The sequence below is a fragment of the Solanum tuberosum genome, unplaced genomic scaffold, assembly GCF_000226075.1.
Source record: "Solanum tuberosum cultivar DM 1-3 516 R44 unplaced genomic scaffold, SolTub_3.0 scf00215, whole genome shotgun sequence".
Classification (NCBI taxonomy): Eukaryota; Viridiplantae; Streptophyta; class Magnoliopsida; order Solanales; family Solanaceae; genus Solanum; species Solanum tuberosum.
The window spans coordinates 725,635-752,148 of NW_006239140.1; the positions used below are offsets into that span (position 1 = coordinate 725,635).

The 26,514-nt window shown below is 29.6% G+C and overlaps 3 protein-coding genes and 1 long non-coding RNA gene across 10 annotated transcripts; all 4 read left to right on the forward strand.

Annotated features, from left to right (window-relative positions):
- Positions 1-475: 475 nt before the first annotated feature.
- On the forward strand, positions 476-1,303 carry LOC107062286 (uncharacterized). The gene is made up of 2 exons (XM_015312766.1): positions 476-720; positions 946-1,303. The coding sequence occupies exons 1-2, from the start codon at positions 537-539 to the stop codon at positions 1,149-1,151; spliced, it is 390 nt and encodes a 129-aa protein (XP_015168252.1). The 5' UTR covers positions 476-536; the 3' UTR covers positions 1,152-1,303.
- Positions 1,304-4,381: 3,078 nt separating this feature from the next.
- On the forward strand, positions 4,382-9,717 carry LOC102596461 (uncharacterized). Of its 6 annotated transcripts, none has more exons than XM_006356151.2 (6): positions 4,385-4,524; positions 4,600-4,714; positions 6,445-6,706; positions 7,370-7,460; positions 9,166-9,232; positions 9,363-9,717. In XM_006356151.2, the coding sequence occupies exons 2-6, from the start codon at positions 4,706-4,708 to the stop codon at positions 9,414-9,416; spliced, it is 483 nt and encodes a 160-aa protein (XP_006356213.1). In that variant the 5' UTR covers positions 4,385-4,524; positions 4,600-4,705; the 3' UTR covers positions 9,417-9,717. The 6 variants fall into 6 exon arrangements, with proteins under 6 accessions (XP_015168217.1, XP_006356213.1, XP_006356212.1 ...); XM_006356150.2 differs by having other exon boundaries at positions 4,603-4,714; XM_006356152.2 differs by having other exon boundaries at positions 4,603-4,714; positions 6,450-6,706.
- Positions 9,718-20,931: 11,214 nt separating this feature from the next.
- LOC102597244 (uncharacterized) lies at positions 20,932-23,997 on the forward strand. Of its 2 annotated transcripts, XM_015312732.1 has the most exons (4): positions 20,932-21,938; positions 22,841-22,916; positions 22,966-23,013; positions 23,376-23,997. In XM_015312732.1, the coding sequence occupies exons 1-4, from the start codon at positions 21,459-21,461 to the stop codon at positions 23,381-23,383; spliced, it is 612 nt and encodes a 203-aa protein (XP_015168218.1). In that variant the 5' UTR covers positions 20,932-21,458; the 3' UTR covers positions 23,384-23,997. The 2 variants fall into 2 exon arrangements, with proteins under 2 accessions (XP_015168218.1, XP_006356215.1); XM_006356153.2 differs by having other exon boundaries at positions 20,933-21,938; positions 22,841-23,013.
- Positions 23,998-24,853: 856 nt separating this feature from the next.
- Positions 24,854-25,527, forward strand: LOC107057690 (uncharacterized). Its single transcript, XR_001474533.1, has 2 exons — positions 24,854-24,914; positions 25,295-25,527. It is a non-coding gene; the product is annotated as an uncharacterized lncRNA (long non-coding RNA).
- Positions 25,528-26,514: the final 987 nt, after the last annotated feature.

Here is a 26,514-nt window from a genome sequence, read left to right on the forward strand (position 1 = left end):
ACTTTTAAAAAATAATTATTGATATAGGTATTTTACCAAATTATTCCTATTAATGATGTTTAATATTAGGTCTTAAAAATGATTTAGAGAATAAGTATTTAACGCTTAAGGGTAAAACATGGAAAAGAATAATTGTCCGTTCTTGAAATGTCAAAAGTGACAAATAAAAATGAAAATCTATTTTATGAATAAATGACAAGTAAAGATAAACAAAGATAATAATTTTTAACTTTTTGACTCTCTTTTATTGTTTTAACTTAAAATTAAATGGTTATAATTATTTTTAATTCAAAGGAAAATTTCACCTATGACCAATGTGGAATTCAACGTCAATATTTATGATTAACAAACTTTAATTGACTGAATAAAAATTCATACTAGCTATATTTAATTTTTTGTTTGTACATTTATTATACACTCCATATATATAAGAGTAAGCCGATCATATCCAGATTCCAACCTACTCTGTCTCTATCCATCAACTTCTCTCTGACGGCTCACTGCAACAACAAGTATCAATTGCAAGCCAACCGGCTATGTCCTATTCGATGGGCTCACAAGCCCTTTTTTTGGCAACAGCTGTAGCCGTTTCAGCCGGCATTATCGTTCTCTTTGATCTTCTTCGGGAAAATTATTTTCCAAATGCAGAGCTTGAAGTTACCAAGAATGATCGAAATTCTCCACACAAAAAGACTTTGCTCAAGTCTTGCTTATCTTCAGGTATATAGATAGTACCTGATTTTTAAAAAAAAAATTGGGGCCGGTAGGGGATAGGGTTACACATGGGAATCGAATATTCATTGATAAAGTAAAAGTTCAGCTAGTCAAATTCACCTTTTTTGTTTGTTTGTAAAATTGGGGGTAGGGATGGGATTACACACGGAGAATCGAAAAAACGAAAAGTATGGACATTTTATAAATAGCATCCTTATTTGAATGTGACAGGTGAAAAGAAGATGAATTCGAAGAAGAAAAGGGTTCATTTTGCTGCAGATGTGAGAGATTCAGGCAAAAATGGCGAGGAGTACAGAAGAAGACTATATAGAAAATCTTGTGGGAAGAAGATTTTGGATATGCCAGCAAATCCTACAGCTTTGTACAGTAGTGGAATTCTCAAAGAGAGTGTGCATCGCATGGGATTCTCTTATTGATTAAGTATAAAAGAAAAGAAAAACAAAGAGCAATTAAGAGAAGAAATTTTAGGTTCTAACCAATTTGGTAGTAAATCGTGATGAATGAACATTACATTAGTTTTGTATATTCAGATACGATTGTTCCTAAAATTAAGTTCTTCCTTATGTTTTTTGTGGTGGTACAAGGATAATTTAATTTCTTCGTATGATCTTAAACTATCTTTATTTTTTGATTGAGATATACGTGAAATCTGTTTTTTTATCGGTACAAATACATTTTTCGTTTGGTTTGAATACAAGTTATGCTGTGATAAGTTATGTTGGGATAAGTTATGCTGAGATTAATTATTCTGACATTATTTCTTATTGATTGTTTGGTTTGTCGTACTAAAAATAATAACCAAAGAGAGCAACACGGTTAAAACTCATTCCAAATACTTGCAGGAAGCATTGGAAGAAAGCAAAATAGAACTATGTCTAAAACATGGATGACTATACATATATTTAATAAAAATAAATGAAACCAAAGAGCACAAAACCATGAAGCAATTGATAAGGAAGTGTGAGGTTTTTTTTTTTTTTTTTCAAAACTAAGCAAGAATTTCAAAAGATTGTGCTATTTACATGGGGAATGTACTTGGTTAATGTGAAAAGTGATAATCAAAGGGTTTGAAGGGTAGTTTTGTCATCTAATAAGTTTATCCCATGACAAATTATGATGAAATTATTATATCAAACATTGGGAGGGATAACTTATCCTGGTACTATTGCCACTAAATATTTATCCAAAGACTATTTGTGTTTATCCTTCCCACAAAACAAAGTATTATATTTCTTTACCTTTTTATTCTTTTCATTGCAAAGATAATAAAACATCTATTGACTTAAAAAATTATGCTTTGTTGAATTTTTTATTTTTAAATCACAAGGTTTCATGTTTTTTTATACTGCATGAATTGTGGTAATCAATGATTTCAAATTTGGAGATTAATCATATTATGATAATTTTACCTAAGGCAGATTATTTTTATTTTTATTTTTGGAAACATAGTGAAAAAAGCTGGAAAATAAATCATTTTTACTGATACACATGAAATTCTCACCTCATGCAATTCCTATGATGCTGAAACAGTTGTAAGATATATTATCATCTCAACTCTCACGTGTGTTATATAATAATAATAAGGAAATTTTATACCAAAATATTATACACAAAATGAAGTTGACGTCAACTCTAGCCCCTAGTCTAACAAGTTCGTCCTAATTTCTCATTCAAGGAAAGTCACCCCACAAAATAAATTTTATTAGCTACTCAGATAAACTATAAGAAAACAAACATTGAATTTTAAATATAGTAAGAATTGAACAGATTGAATTATAACCTAATTTTTAAATTAATTTCCATCTAACGAGCTTCATACCAATTGATATTTAAGCGATGAACTACTTATTTATTAACTAAATCTATTTTAACATTCTCAAATTTAATATAACCGATCATTTGACACCTCTAATTAAGACATATATAAATACTTGAAACACAACCTAAAGGCACCACTAGCGACAATTTTCTAAGTATAGTCATCATTTACAACAGATTAAAAATATATAATCTTAATTTTAAAAGAATAATAGAGAATTAGAAATCTAATTTGGGCTGTCCTAGCTGATTGGGCTTGGTGGGCTAATGTCTATCAGCTTTAGAGTTGGATCGTGTGACCCAATTGAATGTATGGGCTTACTTGATTGCTAAAACCGGAGTGGACTGTATGAGGCTAGTTTCACAGAAAAACGAATTGGTGCCTTTCAAATAGAGTTGTGTATCGATCGATTTGATTCGATTTTGAAGTTTGTTGGTTTAACTTATCAATTTGTAAATATGCTAAATTGTTAAGATATCAACTTACCAACACTACATAAAAAATGATCTGTAGCGGTAATTAATTAACGGCAATAGCTTAATTGTCACTAAATATGTACTTTTAGCGGCAATTAACACTCTTTGTATATGTCCCTAAAGCCTTTAGCGACATTGGATCCAATGGCAATTAACTAATGTCGTTAAATACTTTAACACTATTTGTTTAATATGTATATTTATTGCCGCTAAAAGGTGTTTTTGTTGTAGTGCCAATTATTGGGTTTATTGTCTATTGATCATTATCGGTTCAGTTATATGTTTAGTCTTTAATATTTCGCACATAAAAAATCATTGAAAATCAGTTTAGAAAAAAGTGATAAACCAAATGAACCATGCACATGAGTTAAAAGATTGTATCTTGCAAAAGAAAATACTAGCACATTATAGAATAATCGAGAGTTTGAGATTGTTAAAAAATGAAAGCATGATACTAATTCCTAAGTCAACGACTCTATATATTAACTGGTATAATATAATTTATTATTATCAATTAAATCGCTAAGAGAAAAACTCAAAACTTTAAAAAATTGATAACCCAATATAAAACAAAATCAAAACTATGATCAAATTGGTAAATCAATAATCAGTTACAGGTAAATAATTTTTTTGGTTTGAATTATTAATTTCCGTTCAAACCCAACAATGGCACAGATTCCTCCAACTGGACCGCTATTTTTAGAAAAGTAAGAAAATGAAAAAGGATAAGAAGCACCCTCTCTTTTTGTCTATTAGATAAATTTGTATTTAATTAATACTATAAGATCAAATATAGTTTTGTCTTTATGAAAATAATTCATCATTTGAATGGAATTCCAAACAATTGGAAGATATAAATATTTAGAGAATATTTTTAATGAAAATTATAAAGAAAGAAAGAGGAATGTGAGAAAAAAAATACAAAGAATAAGAGAGACAGATATATAGAGAGGGTTGGGGGGATAGTTACATTTTGTATTTTTCATTTTTAGTACTATAAAAATTAATAATATTTTCTTTATAGCATAGCTAGGTGATTTTCTTATGAACTAACTTATGTAAATCTCCTAAAATTTATTAGAGTCGTTTAATTTGGAACAAGTTATTTTCGTAATTAATTATCTCGAAATAAATTATTTCGTTACATATGAGATGTTATGATAAAATAAATTTAAGGACTATCAATATTTCCAGTCAAACTTAGAATAAAATATAGTAATTGAGATCAAATAACCCTATATTTTATCTTAAGATTATTACACCTTATATCTCGTATCAATCATTACCGACGGTTTTTAAAAAGAAATCAACGTGAGCCCAAAAATAAAATGTTCATCCATGCTGATCATGTATATAAATACGATATAAGGAGAATAAAATAACCATCTAATGATTAATTGAAAGGGAATTTCACCATTCCGGCACCGGACCAATTTTCTGGAAGGTTTTTCCCCGGAGAGAGATTGCTCCGACTTTCTCTCTCTCAATCTTAAGGTATTTCATCTCTTTGCCTTAAATTTCCCCTGCGATTCGTGTAAGAATTTGATACATTTTGGTGTTTTTTTATAGCAGGCCCTGTGAATTTTTTTATTTTCGTCTGTTCGTTGTTTATAGTGGCAGCATTGTTTCTAATCGGATCTATTTCAGCTTGGTTCATCCAATTCATCGCAATCGCATGCATGGGGTAATGTATTTTTGGTCTCTATCATAGCTTAATTTTTATTTTATTTTTGGTTTATTCAATTAGGGTTTTTTTTTGGTTAGGCGTTTGAGTAGACATGGTTCCTGAGGAAAGGATATAGAATTTTTATCTATGAGTATATGACAATCATCTGAATTGGGCTTCAATATAAATAGATAGAGAGTATTTATATAGTTAACCCAACTAGTTTAGGGTTAAGGTGTTCTTGATTGAAATTATTACTTTGAATAGTGATGGCCTTGAGGACCAGGCTTGTTGTTGTTATGAGTGAGTTGGAATTATTCTTTTTTGACTTCTAAATATATTTCCAAATACCCTGAAAGCAGCAAAGAAAGCCCGGCACACTTGTTATATCTACTAACGCTTCATCCTAACCATGATATAAAGCTGTTCTATAAAAGCTCAAGACAAGAAGAAAGCAAGAAAAGGATAGGATTGCTTAAGGAAAGGAGTAAGTTTTAGTTTTTACCCAATGGTTGTTGAACTCGAGGTTGGTAATAAACTGAAGCTGCTCAGTTTTCTAGCATAGCGGAGTGAGATATATTGAAGGAAGGAGAATAAACTTAACCTTCAACCACAAATGGGGTCCTTTAGGCAGCCGATTGCCCGTTTGCTTCCACTGACTTACATTGTGAAAGCCCATCAATGAAATAATGAAATGAATCAATGACTGGGAAGTACCTAATTTTCCCAAAAATTTGTAATCCAGAAATGATGTGTTTTTATAACTTTTAGGTTTTCGATTCTTTTATTTCTTTATGAAGTAATTGTGAATAATGGTGGACCAAAAGATGGTAATTGAGGGATGCAGAATAACTTTTTATTCATATAATTTTGATACTTTTTGAAAAACTTGAAACGGAATTAGTGGCTAAGCTAATAATTAGCTCAAAGTGTGTGTAAGAGCTAATTGTCGGGGGAAAGTTTGTCAGCTTAAGTTAGCATTTTCTTTTCCTAATTTAATTTCTTCTCTCCTGTTATTTCATTTTCAGCATACTTCATGTGGACGTAGCAGGTAGTATAAGAGCTCAATCAAACACTTGTATTGCACCATGATAAATGATAATACAATCTGCTAGTTTTCTCCCAAAACTTCTCCTCATCTATACTCTTTTCTCTTATTCTTCTCTTCTCTGTTCTTCAATACCAATAATTTGGTATTAGAACAATTATTAACATGTTTTTAAATGCAAAAATGTAGTTCACTTGTCTCTGAAGATTTAGTCAAGGAGTTTACAGTAGTTAAAACAATTACTTTCCTCAAAATGTAGGTCTCAAAGTTATTTACATCAAAAGGTAATCAAACTTTAATCTTGATGCTATTTGCTTAAATCTAGTCCATTCAATGACAGAAGAATGTTTACTAGTAATTGGTGTTACACTGACCTTGTCATCACACAGTCCAAATTCCCAATCTGTCCATTCGTATGTGCTCCATAAGTCTGTAACTTATTAAAGCAATAACCAAATGTATATGTAGTAGTATAGCCTCTAAACCTCATTAAGAAAGAGGTCGATACTGTTTTGATGATCTCTGGAAGAGTCGATCCTAATGAGGTGGAAATGTTATATCCTGCTTGCCCTATAGCCATTTATCCTTTCCGTTGTTTATGCGCCATGGAAATTATTTTTGAATTTTCTGACTAGAAGACGTCTCTTTTACGTATATGTATCCTAATTGATTCTTACAGAACAAATGCCATTTGTAACAGTGCAGTGGTTGTCTGGGGTCCGTTAGTAAAATCAAATTAATTTCTTCAGTTCATGAGCCTCTGAATGAGAAGAAACATCTAGATCATTTAGTACATAAAGCTAAACTGTCGGCGGATTTTTGGACAACCAGTACGCGTGACATGGACAACTACAGTGCAGCTCAATCACAAGGAAGCATCTCGTCAATTAGTACATCTACTCAGACACCCGATGCTCATGGCGCTGCAAATACAAACAACCATTCTGAATTTGTAAATCATGGTAGGTATTGGATCTTCTCTTGCTCATAACTTAATATCATTCCATGCCTTTTTTGTTATCCTGGTTGTTAGATGAACCACGATGTTTTCATTGAAAACTCTTTATTCAACATCACTAGTATAAGAGATCTCAGTTGTCAATTGAGAACTTTCGACATCTAAAGCAGTACTCATGCTTCAGCAATAAATTTCTTTCTTTCCTTTGTTCCCCGGTGCCTCTCTTTATCTTTTTTGGTGCGTTAGACCTCTGGTTAGCCATGGATCATATCTGTCATTATTCTTCTAGAAATGTTCCCTACAATGCCCCTAGTGTTTTATGGTAGTCTTCAACACAAATAAGACCTGACGAGCAAATATGTGGCAAGAAAGTTGCTGCATTTGGTAAATCTTGTGGGTACTTTTTTTTTTGTTGATAAAGTAGTGGTTACTTGTTATTAAATATCAGTAATTTTTTAAATTTTTTTCAAATACCAGTTCTTGAGAATCTGGATGTTCCAGATAGTTCCTGCTAATCCCCTTGGCCCTCGGAGATTTTTTAGAAGTTTGTGAACTTGCTCATTGTGTCTGTGTAAAAAGGTCCTAAGAGTAAGATTGATCAGCCAATAGGTTTTTGAAAAAATATATTTCTATGAGTTAACTTATGCAGCTAGTTCTTTCTTATCAGGATTTATTCGCTGGAACCAAATCAGACAGCAGTGGGTCGGACGTAAAAATCCTGAGAAGCAACAAAAACAGCTTCTTGAACCCAAATTAAGGTTAGATGTTATAATTTTTACCGAACTATCTGATAATTCAAGAACCCCACACTGTCATACTATAATTTGACTACAAATGATGTAGTATTTCAAGTTTTAGGTTCTCATTAACCGAGGCATGATCTGTTTTCAATTTGGCCTAAATTTTAATTCTTTGATTAAAAATGAAGAAATTAATCAGTTATCATGCTAGGCTGAAACTTATTTGGGTTGGGTTGGGTTGGGTTGGGGGAAGGTGCTTGAGGCCTGATTTGGAAGTAGATATGTTACTGGATTTGGTGCATTTCTTTTGGCATGGGTTTTTGTCTAGGTATTTGAGTGTGTGAATTCTGATCATAAAATGTAGCATTCTAGAGCTCTGGCATGGCAACTGTACAACATTTCACTACATCTTCTCTCTTCAACAAACTAGATTCAAACAAAAGAGTCGAAACTACTTCTGATAGGCTTGATTTTTATTTGGCAAGTTGGGATACCAAAGGAGTATATTCAGCAGTTTATTAGTTGGATCGAAGACCTTTTGGTTCAGTGATCTTGTTTAATTGAAACCTGCTGTTAACTAATTCTAAAAGTCATAACTCTATAGAACTCCTTAAAGGTAAATATCCAATGTGAACATTGTTGAGAATATAATTAAATAATAAAAGTGTGCTCACTCTAGTAGCTTAAGCTTTTAGATGAGATGGTCATATACTTCCACATGGTATCAAAGCAGGCAGAGGTCTGGAGATCAAATCTCACCCCGACCCATATCAAAAAGAAGTTTCACGTGCTTGGCCCTTGAAAAAAGAATCTAGCCCGCGTGTGAGGGGGCGTGTTGAGAATATAATTAAACAATATAAGTGTTCTCTCTCTAACAGCTTAAGTTTTTAGATAAGATGATCACACATTTCAACAAGCATGACAGTCCTTGGAGTTTAGGTGTGGCTCTTTGACATGGCGATATATTATCAGTTGGTTAACTAGACAATACTGTAGTCATCTTCTGTAGTACCAATTTCTATGTGATGGTTTTAGGATTTCCATTTAGTGTTGGGATAGTGTTATGAATCTTTAGGAAGGATTGATTCACAAGGCGATATATAAATCAGCTCGTTAAAGGGAGGCTGAAACCTTAGTGTTCATTGAAAGAGAGAACTCCGATCTCTTCAGCTCTGTAAAGGGAGACAGAAACCTTAGAGTTCAATGGAAGAGAGAACTCCGATCTCTTGCTTTTTGCTTAATTATGACTTACTGATTTATTCATCAAAAACCCCTTTAAATAAGAGTCTTATTACATCAATAGGAAGTCTAATTCTTATGAAAGTAGGAGACCTAAATCTTATTCCAAACTAATAACTATAACTTAATCTAATCCTTATGAAACTCTAAAACTAAACCCTATTCTAGAATAATAAATAAAACAACTAAAAATATAATTAAATACTTAAATTAATGACTTCCAACGCATTCCTAACAGATAGGAAGGTCAAAATTATGTCTAAATACTTTCCTAAGGTTGGTCCTACATTAAGATTAACAACTGAAAGAGGAAAGGCTGCAGAAGCCAGAGAGGATGATACTTGTCCGGGATTTGCATGGGTATGGAATTCAGATGTTCAGCATGAATTTTTGAGGAATAATCACGCTAGGATATTTTGTTCTCTGCTCAATTAAATGTTTTCTATTGATGGATCATACTTCGATAGTAATTTTATTTTTGCAGTTGGAATGCTACTTATGATAGTCTGCTGGGGAGCAACAAGCCATTTCCCAAGCGTATCCCACTTGCTGTAAGTCTGCTTGTTGAAAAAAGCTTAAAATGTATTGAATGCTTCTCGTACTGTGCTCTATTCAACTTTCCAGCCGTTCTAAACATGTGCTTTATTTAACTGTTTTCGGCTCATCATATAAAACAAACAGGAAATGGTAGATTTTCTTGTGGATGTTTGGGAGCAGGAAGGAATGTATGATTGAGATGTGTTGCAAGCTATAAGGTTGCGGATGAATCGTCAAGGGAGAGTAGTAGCCTTTTAGGATGATGTAAACTTGATTTGCTTTGTGACAAAGAGGTTTCTGGATATATGGGGTGTTTTGTAAAGATATATATATATGTAACCTACCTTTTGTACATTTAAACAAACTATTGTGCTAGGAAACCTGTTGACGTTTATAAAAACTGAGGACTCTCGTCTGGTTCTTTCAGCAGATGTTACTTTCTTATGCTCTATTAACTTGATTAAGGGAAAATAATGAAAACTCGTTTAACGATCTTTTACACAATGGGATCTTCCACATTTAAGCCAACCAAATTTGTGAAACTCTCTTTTGAAGCAGTAGTTATCTCATCGATAAACAATCACCTTCCACCAAGAGGGGTTAGTTACCCCTTCACCGAAGAGAGATTGTTTTTTATAGACCCTTGGCATTGATGTCATCAAAGTTACCTCTTCCTCTGTTACGAGAGTGGTTGTTCTTGTTCTCACCTCTTGTTATCTTATCATGGAAGTGAACTTACCTAGATAATTATGATGTGGCCAATCGGACAAAGAAGCATGATCGATCGATTGATGTGAGTTAAGTTTAGACAAATAAGGATATTGATAGAATACACAGAGAAATCAGAAATTTATGGTGAGTTGTAAAGATAATGGCACGAGAACGGTATGATAATTAAGTTAACACATATTCCATCGTTGTTGTCAATTAAAACTATTACATGTTTTGGCCCTTTTTGAAAGAAGAATAAGTGCAATCCAGGGGACAAATCAATATGGAACGCAGAATAGATTGTGCCAAAAAAATTCGATGTTAGTATTCAACCTGGAAGAGGGACCTCTTTTCCTTTGTACTTTTGTGTTCGTGTCGTCGTTGCATTTAAAGTACATGTGAACATTTAGATTATATTTATCAACTAAAAATCCTTTATTTCTCTCAGGATGACTCAATGGAAATGATAGCCTGAAGTCAAAATATATTGAGAAGACTTTAAAACTTTTTTCATAAAATTCATACGATAATAAGATTTTAAAAAAACCCATATGACTTTAATTTAATGTTGATAGTGTGATATGATGTATAAGTGCATCAAGATATCAAAATTCTCCCCTATATGGAAAAAAAAATGGCGTTTATTAAGTGGAAAAACATAGATGAGTAAGTCCATTATTCGTGACTTTTGAACCCTAAGTAACTTGTTTTTTGAGATATTAATCAATCAAACATGGCAAAAGGAAATAACTAATTCAGAGAAATCTAACATAAATAAAAAGGTGAAATGGCCTTGTCCAACAAAAAATTATATAATATAATGTCTCAAGCAATATAACTTTGTTGATTAAATTAAATTTATGCTCAATGTAACGTTGCCAAAATGATTATGGGCCGTCCCCCAATTTTTGGGCCGTTGAAATGTCTAAAGCAAAACCCACGAGGTTCTTGAATGGTGTCGGAATAACATTGGATATAATTTAACAAGTAAAACAAGCAGAGAGCGACCTCTCAACAGCTGATTAGTACTCCCTCCGTCTCATTTTATGTGACACTTTTCGAATTTTGAGATTCAAACAAATCTATCTTTGATTACTGTAAGTTTTTCATATATTTTTTAAACATTTTAAATTATCAATTATTGTGACTTCTGATACTTTTTATGTAGTTTACAAATATATAAATTTCATCTCAATTTTTTTTTGAAGATTTCATGCGCAAATTCTCGATCAAACTTAAGTTGTTTGACTATTAAAAAATGAAAAGTATCACACAAATTGGGTTGGGAGAAAGGAAGTATATATTTAGATTAGTTGATTGTAAATAGTTGACCTTCTTTTTATTTTAATTTATGTAGCACATTTTAAAATTCATAATATTTTGAAATGTTTTTTTTTTCCATTGATATAAGAATAATTAGCATTTATGGTATCACGAAGCAACATCCAACATGGGTGTGTTTCCCATTTGAATAAAAAAAAAAAATTAAATTGTAATTTTAAAATATTGAGGTGATCGAAGCTAATATAATTAGTTTCAACTATTAGTCAACTTATTCTATGAATATGAATTAAAATGTCACATAAATTGAATGGACGGAATAAGTTTTAAGTATTAAAATTAATTTTATAAATAAACATATACATATTTGGATAGAATATAAATGTTGACACTAAAAAAGAAAACAATTTTCTATTAAATAAAGAAGTGTTGATAAGCTACACTTTTTTTGTTGTCGTCGAAATGACTAATTTATTTAATAAATATAAAATACTATAAATTTAAAAGTGTATTTGTAAGGAAAATGAGAAGCAAAGCAACGGATACAAATTTATAAATTTTAAATCGTGAGCGTCAAATCTCCGGATGCAAAGATAACGTTTTACTTATCAAATCAATAATGGGCACTACAGTACTTATTTATTATTGTATAAAAATAAAGTCACTTATACAGTAATATTTCTATAAATATTTGGTTAAAAAATATTTATATAAATAAAATCACTTATACTGTGATATGTTCGTCGCATGAATCAATTATATGGTTCCACATTATCTCTTCTCAACTGTTAATAATTATTGAAGTACTGATTTTATTTGTTTATTATATTAAAAAATATATTATTATTTTGTCACATGCAGCAATTACATCGTTCCACATTATTTCTTCTCAACGCTTCATAATTACTGAAGTATTGGTTTTATTTGTTCGTTATATTAAAAAATATATTACAGTATTATTTTTGTCACATGCAGCAATTAAATCGTTCCCATAATTTCTTCTCAACGGTCCTTAATTACTAGAGTACTGGTTTTATTTGTTCATTATATTATATTATTATTTTCGTCACATGCAGCAATTACATCGTTCTCATTATTTCTTCTCAACGGTCCTGGTTTTATTTGTTCATTATATTATATTATTATTTTCGTCACATGTAGCAATTACATCGTTCCACATTATTTCACTACTAAAAAGATGTTAAAAAGAGACGGAAAAAAACGACGGATTACGTTGCTTTTTTGGCCAAAAGCGACACAGTCAATCTCGTCGCTTTTTGGCTCGATGATTTTTCAAAAGCGACGGACTGCGTCACTTTTGTTTTTTTTTAAATTAATTTTTTTTTGAAGAATGCGACGCCATCCGTCGTTTTTTTTTAAAAATAAAAATAAAAAAGAGACGAAGTCCATTGCTTTAATAAATTTTTAACTTTTTTTTTTTTTAGAATCTTGAAAAGCGACGGACAATGAGACGCCGTTCGTCACTTTTTTGGCCGGACAATGAGACGCCGTCCGTCGCATTTTTATAAATAAAATTTGAAAAATCCAGAAAAGCGACGAACTAAAGGACCCTGTCCGTCGCTTTTATGGGTTTTTTAAAAAATAAAATTTAAAAAACGACGGACTAAAGGACCCTCTCCGTCGCTTTTCTGGGTTTTTAAAAAAATAAAATCCAAAAAAGCGACGGAAATAACTACCTTGTCCGTCGCTTTTTCTGCAATTTTTTTGACAACAAAAGTTGTCAGTTTCTGCTGCCCACCTGTAAAAGCAATTCAATTCAGCCCCAATCAAACACAAAACATTTTAAAGAAGCTATACGAAATATAAAACAACAAACTTAAATTAACATTCAAAAATATCTAAATCACAATTTAAAGACTTATAAAGTCTTTCAAAATTCATTTTAAAATTACAAAAAAATCGTTTCAAAATTACAACTAGTTCATAAAGACTATATTTTATCAAGATTTTTAAAGTTCAACCTAATAATTAATTCATAAATTCTATAAATCAAGATTTTCAAAGTTCACAACCTAAAGTTTAAAATTCTACAAAAATTCAAATTCTCTAAAATTCACAACTTAAAGTTCTAAAATTCTACAATAATTCTCACAACCTAAAGTTCCTACAAAAAATCAAGTTCTCTATAAAGTGAAACAAAAAGCAGTAATTAGACTCTTCACTTGGTTTTATGCTCATTAAAATCAACTTCAAAGGATAATTCTTTTTATTGGCCATTGTTTTGTTTTCAAATGGTCAATTTCAGTGTTCACAACTTAAAGTTCTAAAATCCTACAAAAACTCAAGTTTTCTAAAATTCATAATTTAAAGTTCTAAAATGCAACAATAATTCAAGATTTCAAACGTTTCACAACCTAAAGTTCTAAAAGCCTACAATAATTCAAGATTTTTAATGTTTACAATCTTATAAAGTTATAAAATCCTACTATAATTCAAAATTTCTAAAGTTCACAACCTAAAGCTTAAAATCCTACAATAATTCAAGATTACTAAAGTTCACAACCTAAAGTTTTAAAATCCTACAATAATTCAAGATTTCTAAAGTTCACAACCTGAAGTTTTAAAATACTACAATAATTCAAGATTTCTAAAGTTCTAAAACCCTACAAAAATTCAAGTTCTCTAAAGTTCTAAAATCCTACGAAAATTCAAGTTCTATAAAGTTCACAATTTAAAGTTTTAAAATCCTACAAAATTCAAGTTCTCTATAATTTTCTAAAGTTCAAATCCTAAAGTTTAAAATCCTACAATAATTCAAGATTTCTAAAGTTCAAATCCTAAAGTTTAAAATCCTACAATAATTCAAGATTTCTAAAGTTCAAATCCTAAAGTTTAAAATCCTACAATAATTCAAGATTCCTAACGTTCACAACCTTGTGAAGTTCTAAAATTCTACAAAAATTCAAGTTCTCTAAAGTTCACACCTTTAAGTTCTAAAATCCTACAATAATTCAAGATTTCTAAAGTTCACAACCTGAAGTTCTAAATTCCTACAATAATTCAAGATTTCTAAAGTTCAAATCCTAAAGTTTAAAATCCTACAATAATTCAAGATTTCTAAAATTCACAACTTAAAGTTTTAAAATCCCACAATAATTCAAGATTTCTAAAGTTCTATAATCCTACAATAATTCAAGATTTCTAAAGCTCACGACCTAATTAAAGTTCTAAAATCCTACAAAAATTCTAGTTCATATCTAATTTCTAGAATTTCTAAATTCAAGAATTTCCAAGTTCAAGAATATAATTCAAGTAACCCAATTTTCAACTACAATATAATACATATAAGCACAAATACAATGGCAAATTGAAAAATTCAACTAATCTCTAACTTCTAGCTTCTAATTATTTGTTAGTTCTAACTTCTAATACTTAATTTACAATCATATTTTAAAATCCCCAATTTTTCTAACTTCAACTTTCAAACTTACTAAATTCAAGAACTTCTAATTAAGTTGGAAAATTCAACTAATCTAATTTCAACGTTCATATACTATCCAATATTTTTCTAACTTCAAAGTAATCTAACTTTCATATAAAATTCAATGTTTTGCTAACTTCAACCATCAAACATACTAAATTCAAGAATTTCAAAGTTGGAAAATGCAACTAATCTAACTTCTAACTTTATAACTTCTAACTTCTAAGGAGTCGTTTGGTTTGAATTCAAGTTATGATGAGATAAGTTATGATGGGATAAGTTATGATGAGATTAGTTATGATGGGATAAGTCATGCTAAGATTATTTTTTATCGAGCGTTTGGTTTGTTGTATTCAAAATAAATTTTTTTAAGAATAACAGATAAGTTTACAAAAATACCCTTCATGGATGTGAAAAGTAATGTATAAAAAGTGTTTAAAGGGACATTTTTGTCATTTAGTCATTTTATCCCGGGATAAGTTATCCCGAGATTACTATACCACCCATGGGAAGGGATAACTTATTCCGGTACTAATTATTAATTTCGGGATAAGTTATCCCGGACTTGCCAACCAAACAACAAATTAAGTGACACTATAATTTAATCACAGGACTATTTCACACCAAACGACCCCTAAATATTTGTTAGCTCTAACTTCTATACTGAATTCACAATCATATTTTAAAAAAAATGCCAATTTAGAAGAAAACTCTAAACTAAAAAATCCTCAATTCTCTCCCTAACTAACAATAATCAAATATACAAATTAACAATTGAATAACACAATTCATCAAACTAAAACAATATACTACTCCCTCCGTTACACAAAGAATGACCTCCTTTCCTTTTTAGTCAGTATCAAAAAAATGACCTCTTTCCTTTTTTGGTAACATTTTACTTTTTACTTTTTGCTTTCCACGTGACATGTTTATGACCACAAGATTAAGGCAATTTTGTACATTTGACATAACTTTAATTTAAGACCACAAGATTCAAAAGTCTTCTTTAATTTCTTAAACTTTGTGCCAAGTCAAACCAGATCAATCTTTTTGAAACGGAGGGAGTAATTCATAACAAATCAAATATTACTAGAATTGAAAAAAACTAAAATTAAACCCTAACCTTAACAAGCTAAGGAAAAGAGGCAGTGGGAACGACGGGTGGCGGCACCGACGGGACTAATGCTCAAGGAGATAAGGGCGACGACGGCGTGGGATGGCGGCGGCTGTAGCGCAACAGTTTGGTTTTAGAGAGATGGGAAAATTGGGGGAAAACCCGCTTTATGGTTCAACATAATTTTAAAAAAGCGACGGACAATGTCTCTTTGTCCGTTGCTTTTTAAAAATATTTGACCAAAAAGTGACGGACTAAGAGACGTTGTCCGTCGCTTTTCTTAAATGTTTAACTAGTCATTTTGACCAAAGAGCGACGGACTTAGAGATGTCGTCCGTCGCTCTTTTAAAAAATAATTAATCAATTAAAATTAATTAAAAGCGACGGACGGCGTGGTTAGTTTTTAATCTATAAATAATTATTTTAAATAAAAAGCGACAGACTGCGTCACTACCTATATAAAATAATTAATTATTGATTATATATATATTTGGCGCAAAAATCCGCAAAAAAAAAACTACGGACTAAGAGATGCCGTCCGTTTCTTTTTGTAAAATAATTTTAAAAATAATTTTTTTATTTAAAAGCGACGGACGGTGTGACAATTGGCGTCGCTTTCCGTCGTTTTTTGACAGTTTTTTAGTAGTGTTTCTTCTCAACGGTCCTTAATTACTAAAGTACTGATTTTATTTGTTCATTATAGATTAAATAATATATTATTATTTTTCTTTATCAATTTCGGTATATATATAATGTTTTATACTCAATATTAATGATCTATTTTCTAAATTATTTTTCACAATTTTTAACCATACATCAATTAATATGAATATAATAACAAAATGATCATGTTAGTATTACTTAAGAACATGCCAAATCTAAAATGGACAATTACCAAAAAGGAAGGGAGGGTGTGATAAAGTCCGAGTATCCGGACGTAAAATTCAAACTATTGTGCTAGGAAACCTGTTGACGTTTATAAAAACTGATGACTCTCGTCTGGTTCTTTCAGCAGATGTTACTTTCTGATGCTCTATTTGTTGGGTTATGAAGGGTGATTAGGGTGTCATGCAGAAGCTTATAATTGCATATCATATGGTTGATAAATCAGACGACAAAAACTAATATTAAAAATATAATATTATTATATGAAAACTAATATAAAAGAAAAATATTATAAATTGTTGAGAGAATAAATCTCCCCATAAACAAAACTCTATAGATGTCTACATTGTGGATACTATTGCGTTATATTATGAGAATAGGGATATTCAATTTATAGATCTCCAAACATTTCCTTTAAGGAAAGAATAAATCAAAAGAAAATTATATTTTCCTTTCAGAAAAAGTTCAAGCATTTATGGTAATACTTTAACTTTTATTTAGGGAAAAAAATAAACTTCAAATAAGGAAAGAAAATCAGGGCAAAATCCTAGCACTATTAACTTGATTAAGGGAAAATAATGAAAACTCGTTCAACGATCTTTTACACCATGGGCTCTTCCACATTTAAGCCAGCCAAATTTGTGAAACTCTCTTTTGAAGTAGTAGTTATCTCATCGATAAGCAATCACCTTCCACCAAGACTGGTTAGTTACCTCTTCGGTAGAGAGATTGTTTTTTATAGACCCTTAGCATTATGTCATCAAAGTATGTAAATGTGTGACGACATGACATCTGTTAAGAGTGGTTGTTCTTGTTCTCACCTCTCGTATTATTGCTTGTTATCTTATCATGGAAGTGAACTTACCTAGATAATTATGATGTGACCAATCGGACAAAGAAGCATGGTCAATCGATTGATGTGAGTTAAGTTTAGACAAATAAGGATATTGATAGAATACACAGAGAAATCAGAAATTTATGGTGTGAGTTGTAAAGATAATGGCACAAGAACGGTATGATAATTAAGTTAACACATATTCCATCGCTGTTGTCAATTAAAACTATTACATGTTTTGGCCCTTTTTGAAAGAAGAATAAGTGCAATCCAGGGGACAAATCAATATGGAACGCAGAATAGATTGTGCCAAAAAAAAAATCGATGTTAGTATTCAGCCTGGAAGAGGGACCTCTTGTACTTTTGTGTTCGTGTCGTCATTGCATTTAAAGTACAATATATGTGAATATTTAGATTATATTTATCAACTAAAAATCCTTTATTACTCTCAGGATGACTCAATAGAAATGATAGCCTAAAGTCAAAATATACTAGAAGACTTTTAAATTTTTTTCATAAAATTCATGCGATAATAAGATTAAAAAAAAAACTCATATGACTTTAATTTAATGTTGATAGTGTGATGTGATGTGTGAGTGCATCAAGATATCCAAATTCTCCCCTATACGAAAAAAAATGGCGTTTATTAAGTGGAAAAACATAGATGAGTAAGTTCATTATTTGCGACTTTTGAACCTTGAGTAACTTATTTTTTGAGATATTAATCAATCAAATATGGCGAAAGAAAATAACTAATTCAGAGAAATCTAACATAAATAAAAAGGTGAAATGGCCTTGTCCAACAAAAAATTATATAATATAATGTCTCAAGCAATATAACTTTGTTGATTAAATTAAATTTATGTCTCAATCTAACGTTGCTCATCGTCACTTTGTTGAGAAAGCGATGCCAAAATGATTATGGGCCGTCCCTCAATTTTTGGGCCGTCGAAATGTCCAAAGCAAAACCCACGAGGTTCATGAATGGTGTCGGAATAACATTGGATGTAATTTAACAAGTAAAACAAGCCGAGAACGACCTCTGTAAGTTTTTCATATATCTTTTAAATATTTTAAATTATCAATTAGTGTGACTTATAGTACTTTTTATGTAGTTTACAAATATATAAATTTCATCTAAAAAAAAATTGAAGATTCCGTGCGTAAATTCTCGGTCAAACTTAAACCGTTTGATTATCGAAAAATAAAAAGTGCCACAAAAATTGAAATAAAGGAAGTATATATTTAGATTAGTTGATTGTAAATAGTCGACCTTCTTTTTATTTTAATTTATGTAGCATGTTTTGAAATTTTAGAATTCATAATATTTTAAAATATATATTTTTCATTATATTGATATAAGAATAATTAACATCTATGGTATCACAAAAGCAACATCCAACATGGGTGTGTTTCCCATTTGAATAAAAATATATATTTAAATTTAAATTTTAAAATATTGAGGTGATCGAAACTAATTTAATTAGTTTCAACTATTAGTCAACTTATTCTTTGAATATGAATTATAATGTCACATAAATTGAACGGACGGAATATGTTTTAAGTATTAAAATTAATTTTATAAATAAACAGATACATATTTGGATAGAATATAAGTGTTGAAACTAAAAAAAACAATTGTCTATTAAATAAAGAAGTGTTGATAAGCTTTACTTTTTTTGTTGTTGTCGTCGAAATGACTAATTTATTTAATAAAATACTATAAATTTAAAAGTATATTTGTAAGGAAAATGAGAAGCAAAGCAACGGATACAAACTTATAAATTTTAAATCGTGAGCGTCAAATCTCCGGATGCAAAGATAACGTTTAACTTATCAAATCAATAATGGGCACTACAGTACTTAGAGCCCGTTTGGATTGACTTAAAAAAAGTAGCTTTAAGTCAAAAATAAAAGGTCAAATTGAAATGATTTTTAAATAAAAAAAAAAAGTACGGGGAGACCTACTTTTGATTTCTGACTTATTTTAAGTCATTTTTACCTTGTCAAACACTTCGTAACTTATTTTAAGTCATTTTTAACTTGTTTTAAGTTACTTTTTATATTTGTCAAACACTTCCAAAAGTAAAAAACTGACTTAAAAGTAGGTTTGACCAACTTTTAAGTCAATCCAAACGGGCTCTTATTTATTCTTGTATAAAAATAAATTCACTTATACAGTAATATTTCTATAAATATTTGGTTAAAATAAAATATTTATATAAATAAAATCACTTATACTGTGATAAATTCGTGCGCCCGTGCTTAAATAAAATCAATTATACTGTGATATGTTCGTCACATGAAGCAATTATATGGTTCCACATTATTTGGCCAAACACATACACAATCCCTCAAACTTGCCCTTATTTTTCATTTTGACACTCCAACTTAGCCTTGTTCCATTTCAACCCTTAAACTCCATTTTTTCTGTACCATTTAAACACTAATACCAATTTTTATGATTTTTTATTTATTTATGTTCTTCAATTGCAATTTTTTATTTTAAAAAAATATGTGTGTGTCTGTTAATTTTCGTAAAAAAATTAAACATTCGCGAACGAACATAAAATTTTTCAAATAATAATATTATTTTTTGAGATTTCTTTGTATTTTTGCATGAAAGTAAATTGACGAAAGTTCTTTGATTTTCTTTCTTAAACATTCAATTAAATTAAATAACACTACTTATTTATTATTTCTTATCATCTAGGCTATCTAAATTTAACGCAAATAGTCACTTTTTATTTTTAATATAAATCAATACGAATAAAAAAACTCATCTTCAATGCGAGTAAAAAAGACTCTTGTTCATTGCTAATAACACTACTAAAAAATGTTAAAACTCAACTGACTTTAATTTGTTAGATTGTCGGTGATTTTTAAGAAAGAAAACCAACACAATTTCATCGGTTATTTTTCACATAAAAATACATAAAACTCTTAAAAAGAAATTATTATTTTTTAAAAATAATTAGTTTTTGTTAAAAAATTTTTAACTAAAATTAACTGACACATGTCAATTTAAAATAAGAAGTTGCAATTGAAGAATATATATAAAAATAAAGAAATCATAAAAATAGTATTTCATGTTAAAATGATACATAAAAAATGGAGTTTAAGGGTTAAAATGGAACAAGCCTAACTTGGAGTGCCAAAATGAAAAATGAGGGCAAGTTAGAAGGGTTGTATATGTGTTTGGCCACATTATTTCTTTTCAACGGTCCTTAATTACTGAAGTACTGGTTTTATTTGTTCATTATATTAAAAAATATATTATTATTTTATCTTCATCAATTTTGGTATAACTATATATATAAATAATGTTTTTATACTCAGTATTAATTATCTATTTTTCAAAATTATTTTTCACAATTTTTAACTACATCAATTAATATGAATATAATACTCGAATGATCGTGTTAATTTTTATTTCTTAAAAATATGCAAAATCTAAAATGAACAATTACCAAAAAGGAAGGGAGGGAGTGATTTTTTCCTCTATAAAATCTTAGATGTTTTTTTCAAAGAGAGACACCAATTTAATTAAATGTATCATTCTCCTAATTCTATGGGCAGGGAAGCTCACCTGATTTTGTTCCATCTCTAAGCAGATCACGTTATTAAGAAGCTCATTATCGAGTTTTCTTTCTCTATTGCGTTAAATTCAATGTCAAGTCAAATTGAATCGAAGAAAATACCTTCTTCTTTTCAATTTCTTTTTTAGTCTGTTTCAAAAAAATATATCTTTCTTTTTTTTTGTTAACTTTTCAGTTATAACTTTCCACGTGATATGTGTATTTGACATATCTTTAGTTTATGAGCATAAAATTCAGAAGTCTTTTTTACTTTCTTAAATTATGTGTCAAGTCAAAAGATTACGAAGAAAGTAGTAACGTTCTCCGCTATAAAATAGTGGATGTAACTAAGATATTCATCAGGACACCAAATTTATCTCTCTCCTAATATACAATGTTATTAAGAAGCTCATCATCATCGAGTTGCATACTTAATTCATGGATATCCAACGTTAGGACCCCATTATCAACGTCCATTCAGCTTAATTATGATGAAAATTACTGTTATTGCAATATGCGAGAAATGGACGGCCCTGATCATAAGAAAAATAATAATCACATGAACAAAATAAACATAAGGAATTCTTATTCCAACATAGAATTATCATCATCAACTTATAATGATGAAGTTAAGACGACGGAGGATTATTGCGCTGCACCGGAAGACGGAGGCGGAGGTAAAGTGTACAACGGTGGCCGGTGGACCGGTGGTGGCGGTGGTGGAGATGATTCTGGTTCGGGTTCAGGTTCAGGTTCTGATGATTCAAATGGTTGGCATGGGAATGAAAATACAGAAGCGTATTACAAGAAAATGATCAAAACTTACCCGAGAAATGCACTTTTACTTGCAAACTACGCAAGGTTTTTGAAAGAGGTATGAATTAACATTATATCTTTCATAACTACTGCTTTCTCTGTCCAATTTTAATTGTCATGTTGCTTTTTTCAAAAGTCAATTTGATTAATTTTCAAAGTTAAATCAGATTACACTAATTTGATATTTTAAACAAAATTTAGATATTCAAAAACTATTCGAAAAACACTATAAATTGCAATTTTTTGCATATCAATATGATGTAAAATACATCGTAAAATGTTAGTTAAAATTCTTATCGTTTGACTCTAAAAAAAAACATGACAATTAAAAGTGGACGGAGGTAGTATTTCCTTCCCGTCTATGATTACATGTTCAGAGACAATGGATAAAGTAGTAATTTTACTATATTATCCTTAATTATTGCTCTTTTTGTCTTTACGTGACAATTTTTTACTTAGCGTGCACAAAGTCAACGTTAAATACTTAAATTATTTCTAATAATGGAAGTGTTAGATTCTTTTTGAGACAGGCGCTAAAAATAAAAATGCCACAAAAATTGATAGTAAAAAGTACTGTACTTAATAATAAGAGTAAAATAGGTATAAAGTAGTAATATTTCTTGAATTCCTAACTTTACAAGTAAAAATGGATATTTTAATATAATAGACAAATAAAAATAAACAAAAAGAATATTAATATTGTTCTCTCTAGTCCAGTTTGTTTGTCTAATTTCTCTTTTTGATCAATTTAAAAAGATGCACTCTTTCCTTTTTGGTAAATACTCCTAAATTTTAAGATCATAAATTTTAAAAAAAGCTAATACATTTTATATGTGTTTAATTTAAGATTTTCTTTACTTTTAAAAATTTCATGATAAGTCAAACAATCATATTGAAATATGATTTGTTTTTATCAAAATAAGTGTAATTAATATGGAGATTATGTTTTTGAAAAAACAGGTTAAGGGGGATTTAGTAAAAGCAGAGGAATATTGTGGAAGAGCTGTAGTGGTAAATCCAAGGGATGGGAATGTGTTGTCACTTTATGCAGATCTAATATGGTTAACTCAAAAAGATGCATCTCGTGCCAATGCTTATTTTGATCAAGCTGTTAAATTTGACCCTCATGATTGGTATAAACCTTTTTAAAAAATAATTAGTCCGTTTCAATTTACGTGACACTTTTTGGATTTCGAGATTCAAACAAGTTTATCTTTGATTGTAAATTATTTTGAATTGTCGATTATTGTGACTTATAATACTTTTTACATAGTTTATAAATATATAAATTTCATTTCAAAAAAAATAAAAATTCCACGTGCATATTTCCGATCAAATTTAAACTGTTTTGACTCTCGAAAAAAAAAAAATGTCACATAAATTGAAACAGAGGTAGTAAATCATTAATCTTAAAGAATTAAGTGATTGAAATTCAATATTTATTGAGAGCATACTTTCTTTTAATTATAATACATGGATTTTTATTGTTGCGCAGTTATGTAGTGGCATCATATGCTAGGTTCCTGTGGGATGCTGAAGAGACTGAGGAGGAATTGAAGTAAAAGAGCTAAGTGGAATTATAGTATGCACGGATTCCTACCTCGTGAAGATGGAGAAGTTGTTTTCGAAAGATACTTAAAAACTAGTCACTCGTCAAATTAAATGAACACTTTAAGTTTAAAAAAATCACAATTCGAAAGGCAATAATGCACGAGGTCGAATGAATATTAAAAAAATTATCATTATTCGAATCATAGTGGATGAATTCGATCATAATGGTTTTTGGTTACTTTTAATTGGACTTTTTAAAACATGTGAAATTTATTTTTCGAAATTATGATCAAATTAAAAGTTTGAACTCTCATAATCTAAATTTTTTCACATAAATGGAAAAGAGGGAGTGTATGCAATCCTTTATTGGGCTCTAGAAAGTGGAAATTCATCCTTAAATAAACTGGCAAAATATGGGCCTGACCGATGACTGTTTCTGAGCCAATTGTGACAATTAAGTCCTACTCCAGATTGTCTTTTTATTTTCTTCTTTTTCTGCTGGTTATTATTTTTTTGTCCGTCTAGATATGTGATATGAAATCAAATAAATATGTAGTTGAATTTTATTTAGATATGCAATTTGGATTTCTTAATTATTTTTTCTCATAGTCACAAAACCTTCACAAGATATACATTGAAATTTCTCCAATTCTTATAGAATCGTATCAAATGAATGAACTATAATACCATAATCCATAAATAGGATATCAAAATATCCTAGGCCATCACATTGATTAATCATATATTTTCATGTTCATTTTATTAAAAAAATATTTTACAAATTTTCAAATATATATAATTTTATAAAAAAAATAACAAGTTTAAAATCTCAAATCATGCTTTGGAGAATTTAAATATGAAACTATATTTAAAATCATAATTTATCATATAAAATTGTATACATAAACGCATACTTAAAAGAACCAATAAGAAAATCTTTGTTAAGATCTAAACCACACCCCATATGCAGTGGCGGAGCCACATTATCATTAGGGGTTCGTCCGAACCCCCTTCAGCGGAAAATTATATTATTTTTGTATAGTTAAAATAATTTTTTAGGTATATATAGTAGATGTCGAATCTCCTTCGGCTACTTCGTGTGTCTATTTCTTCAATTTTTGAACCCCTTACTGATAATTCTGTCTCCGTCACTACCCATATGAACTCTCAAACTTGTTTATACGCTATATATATCAAAAAAAAATTCCTTTTTAGTCTATCCCAATCAAACTGTCACCTTATTATAATTAAAAATAATTTAACTTTAAAATATTCATTTAAATTCTTAATAAAATGATTTTCAACTACATAATTATTTTAAACGATAAATTCTAATATTTATTTTATAAAAATACCGTAACAAATCAATAAAATTAAATGAACACTTTAAGTTTAAAAAAATTAAATGAACACTTTAAGTTTAAGATGCATCTCGTGCCAATGCTTATTTTGATCAAGCTGTTAAATTTGACCCTCATGATTGGTATAAACCTTTTTAAAAATAATTACTCTGTTTCAATTTACGTGACACTTTTCGGATTTCGAGATTCAAATAAGTTTATCTGTGATCGTAAATTTATCATATATCTTTTAATTATTTTGAATTACTGATTATTGTGATTTATAATACTTTTTACGTAGTTTACAAATTTATAAATTTCATTTCAAAAAAATAGAAAATTCCACATGTAAATTTCTGGTCAAATTTAAACTGTTTTGACTCTCGAAAAATAAAAAATGTCACATAAATTGAAACTGAAAGAGTAAATCATTAATCTTAAGGAATTAAGTGATTGAAATTCAATATTTATTGAGAGCATACTTTCTTTTAATTATAATACATGGATTTTTATTGTTGCGCAGTTATGTAGTGGCATCATATGCTAGGTTCCTGTGGGATGCTGAAGAGACTGAGGAGGAATTGAAGTAAAAGAGCTAAGTGGAATTATAGTATGCACGGATTCCTACCTCGTGAAGATGGAGAAGTTGTTTTCGAAAGATACTTAAAAACTAGTCACTCGTCAAATTAAATGAACACTTTAAGTTTAAAAAAATCACAATTCGAAAGGCAATAATGCACGAGATCGAATAAATATGTAGTTGAATTTTATTTAGATTTGCAATTTGGATTTCTTAATTATTTTTTCTCATACTCATAAAACCTTCACAAGATATACATTGAAATTTCTCCAATTCTTATAGAATCGTATCAAATGAATGAACTATAATACCGTAATCCATAAATAGGATATCAAAATATCCTAGGCCGTCACATTGATTAATCGTATATTTTCATGTTCATTTTATAAAAAAAATATTTTACAATTACAAATTTTCATATATATATAATTTTATAAAAAAAATAACAAGTTTAAGATCTCAAATCATGCTTTGGAGAATTTAAATATGAAACTATATTTAAAATCATAATTTATCATATAAAATTGTATACATAAACGCATACTTAAAGAACCAATAAGAAAATCTTTGTTAAGATCTAAACCACAACCCATATGCAGTGGTGGAGCCACATTATCATTAGGGGTTCATCCGAACCCCATTCAGCGGAAAATTATATTATTTTTATATAGTTAAAATAATTTTTTAGGTATATATAGTAGATGTCGAATCTCCTTCGGTTACTTCATGTGTCTATTTCTTCAGTTTTTGAACCCCTTGCTGATAATTCTGGCTCAGTCACCTTATTATAATTAAAAATAATTTAACTTTAAAATATTCATTTAAATTCTTAATAAAATGATTTTCAACTACATAATTATTTTAGACGATAAATTCTAATATTTATTTTATAAATACCGTAACAAATCAATAAAATGAAACGAAGGAGGTATCCTCCGTACCAAACGAACCTAAATCATAAAATTATATTCATATGTCATGTCCAAAAATTTAAAATATGATAAAGTCAGAGTATCCGGACGTAAAATTCATATTCCAATTCGATTAATAGCGCATAATTGGGGGAACCAATATCCGAAACCATATCCATTAACCACGGGTCCCATGTTTGATGTTCCCCCGCAGGCCGTACGAAATGGTTCTCCATAGAGCGTGCATTGCAC

Bases quoted from the DNA above. Each gene is read 5' to 3' on its own strand.
- LOC102596461 (XM_006356151.2), top strand. The intron at 7,461-9,165 runs GTTAGATGTTAT...TTATTTTTGCAG, and splicing joins CTTCTTGAACCCAAATTAAG to TTGGAATGCTACTTATGATA. The intron at 9,233-9,362 runs GTAAGTCTGCTT...TAAAACAAACAG, and splicing joins CCAAGCGTATCCCACTTGCT to GAAATGGTAGATTTTCTTGT.
- LOC102597244 (XM_006356153.2), top strand. From the start codon at position 21,459: ATGTTATTAAGAAGCTCATCATCATCGAGTTGCATACTTAATTCATGG. The intron at 21,939-22,840 runs GTATGAATTAAC...TTGAAAAAACAG, and splicing joins ACGCAAGGTTTTTGAAAGAG to GTTAAGGGGGATTTAGTAAA. The intron at 23,014-23,375 runs GTATAAACCTTT...ATTGTTGCGCAG, and splicing joins AAATTTGACCCTCATGATTG to TTATGTAGTGGCATCATATG.
- LOC107062286 (XM_015312766.1), top strand. From the start codon at position 537: ATGTCCTATTCGATGGGCTCACAAGCCCTTTTTTTGGCAACAGCTGTA. The intron at 721-945 runs GTATATAGATAG...TGAATGTGACAG, and splicing joins CAAGTCTTGCTTATCTTCAG to GTGAAAAGAAGATGAATTCG.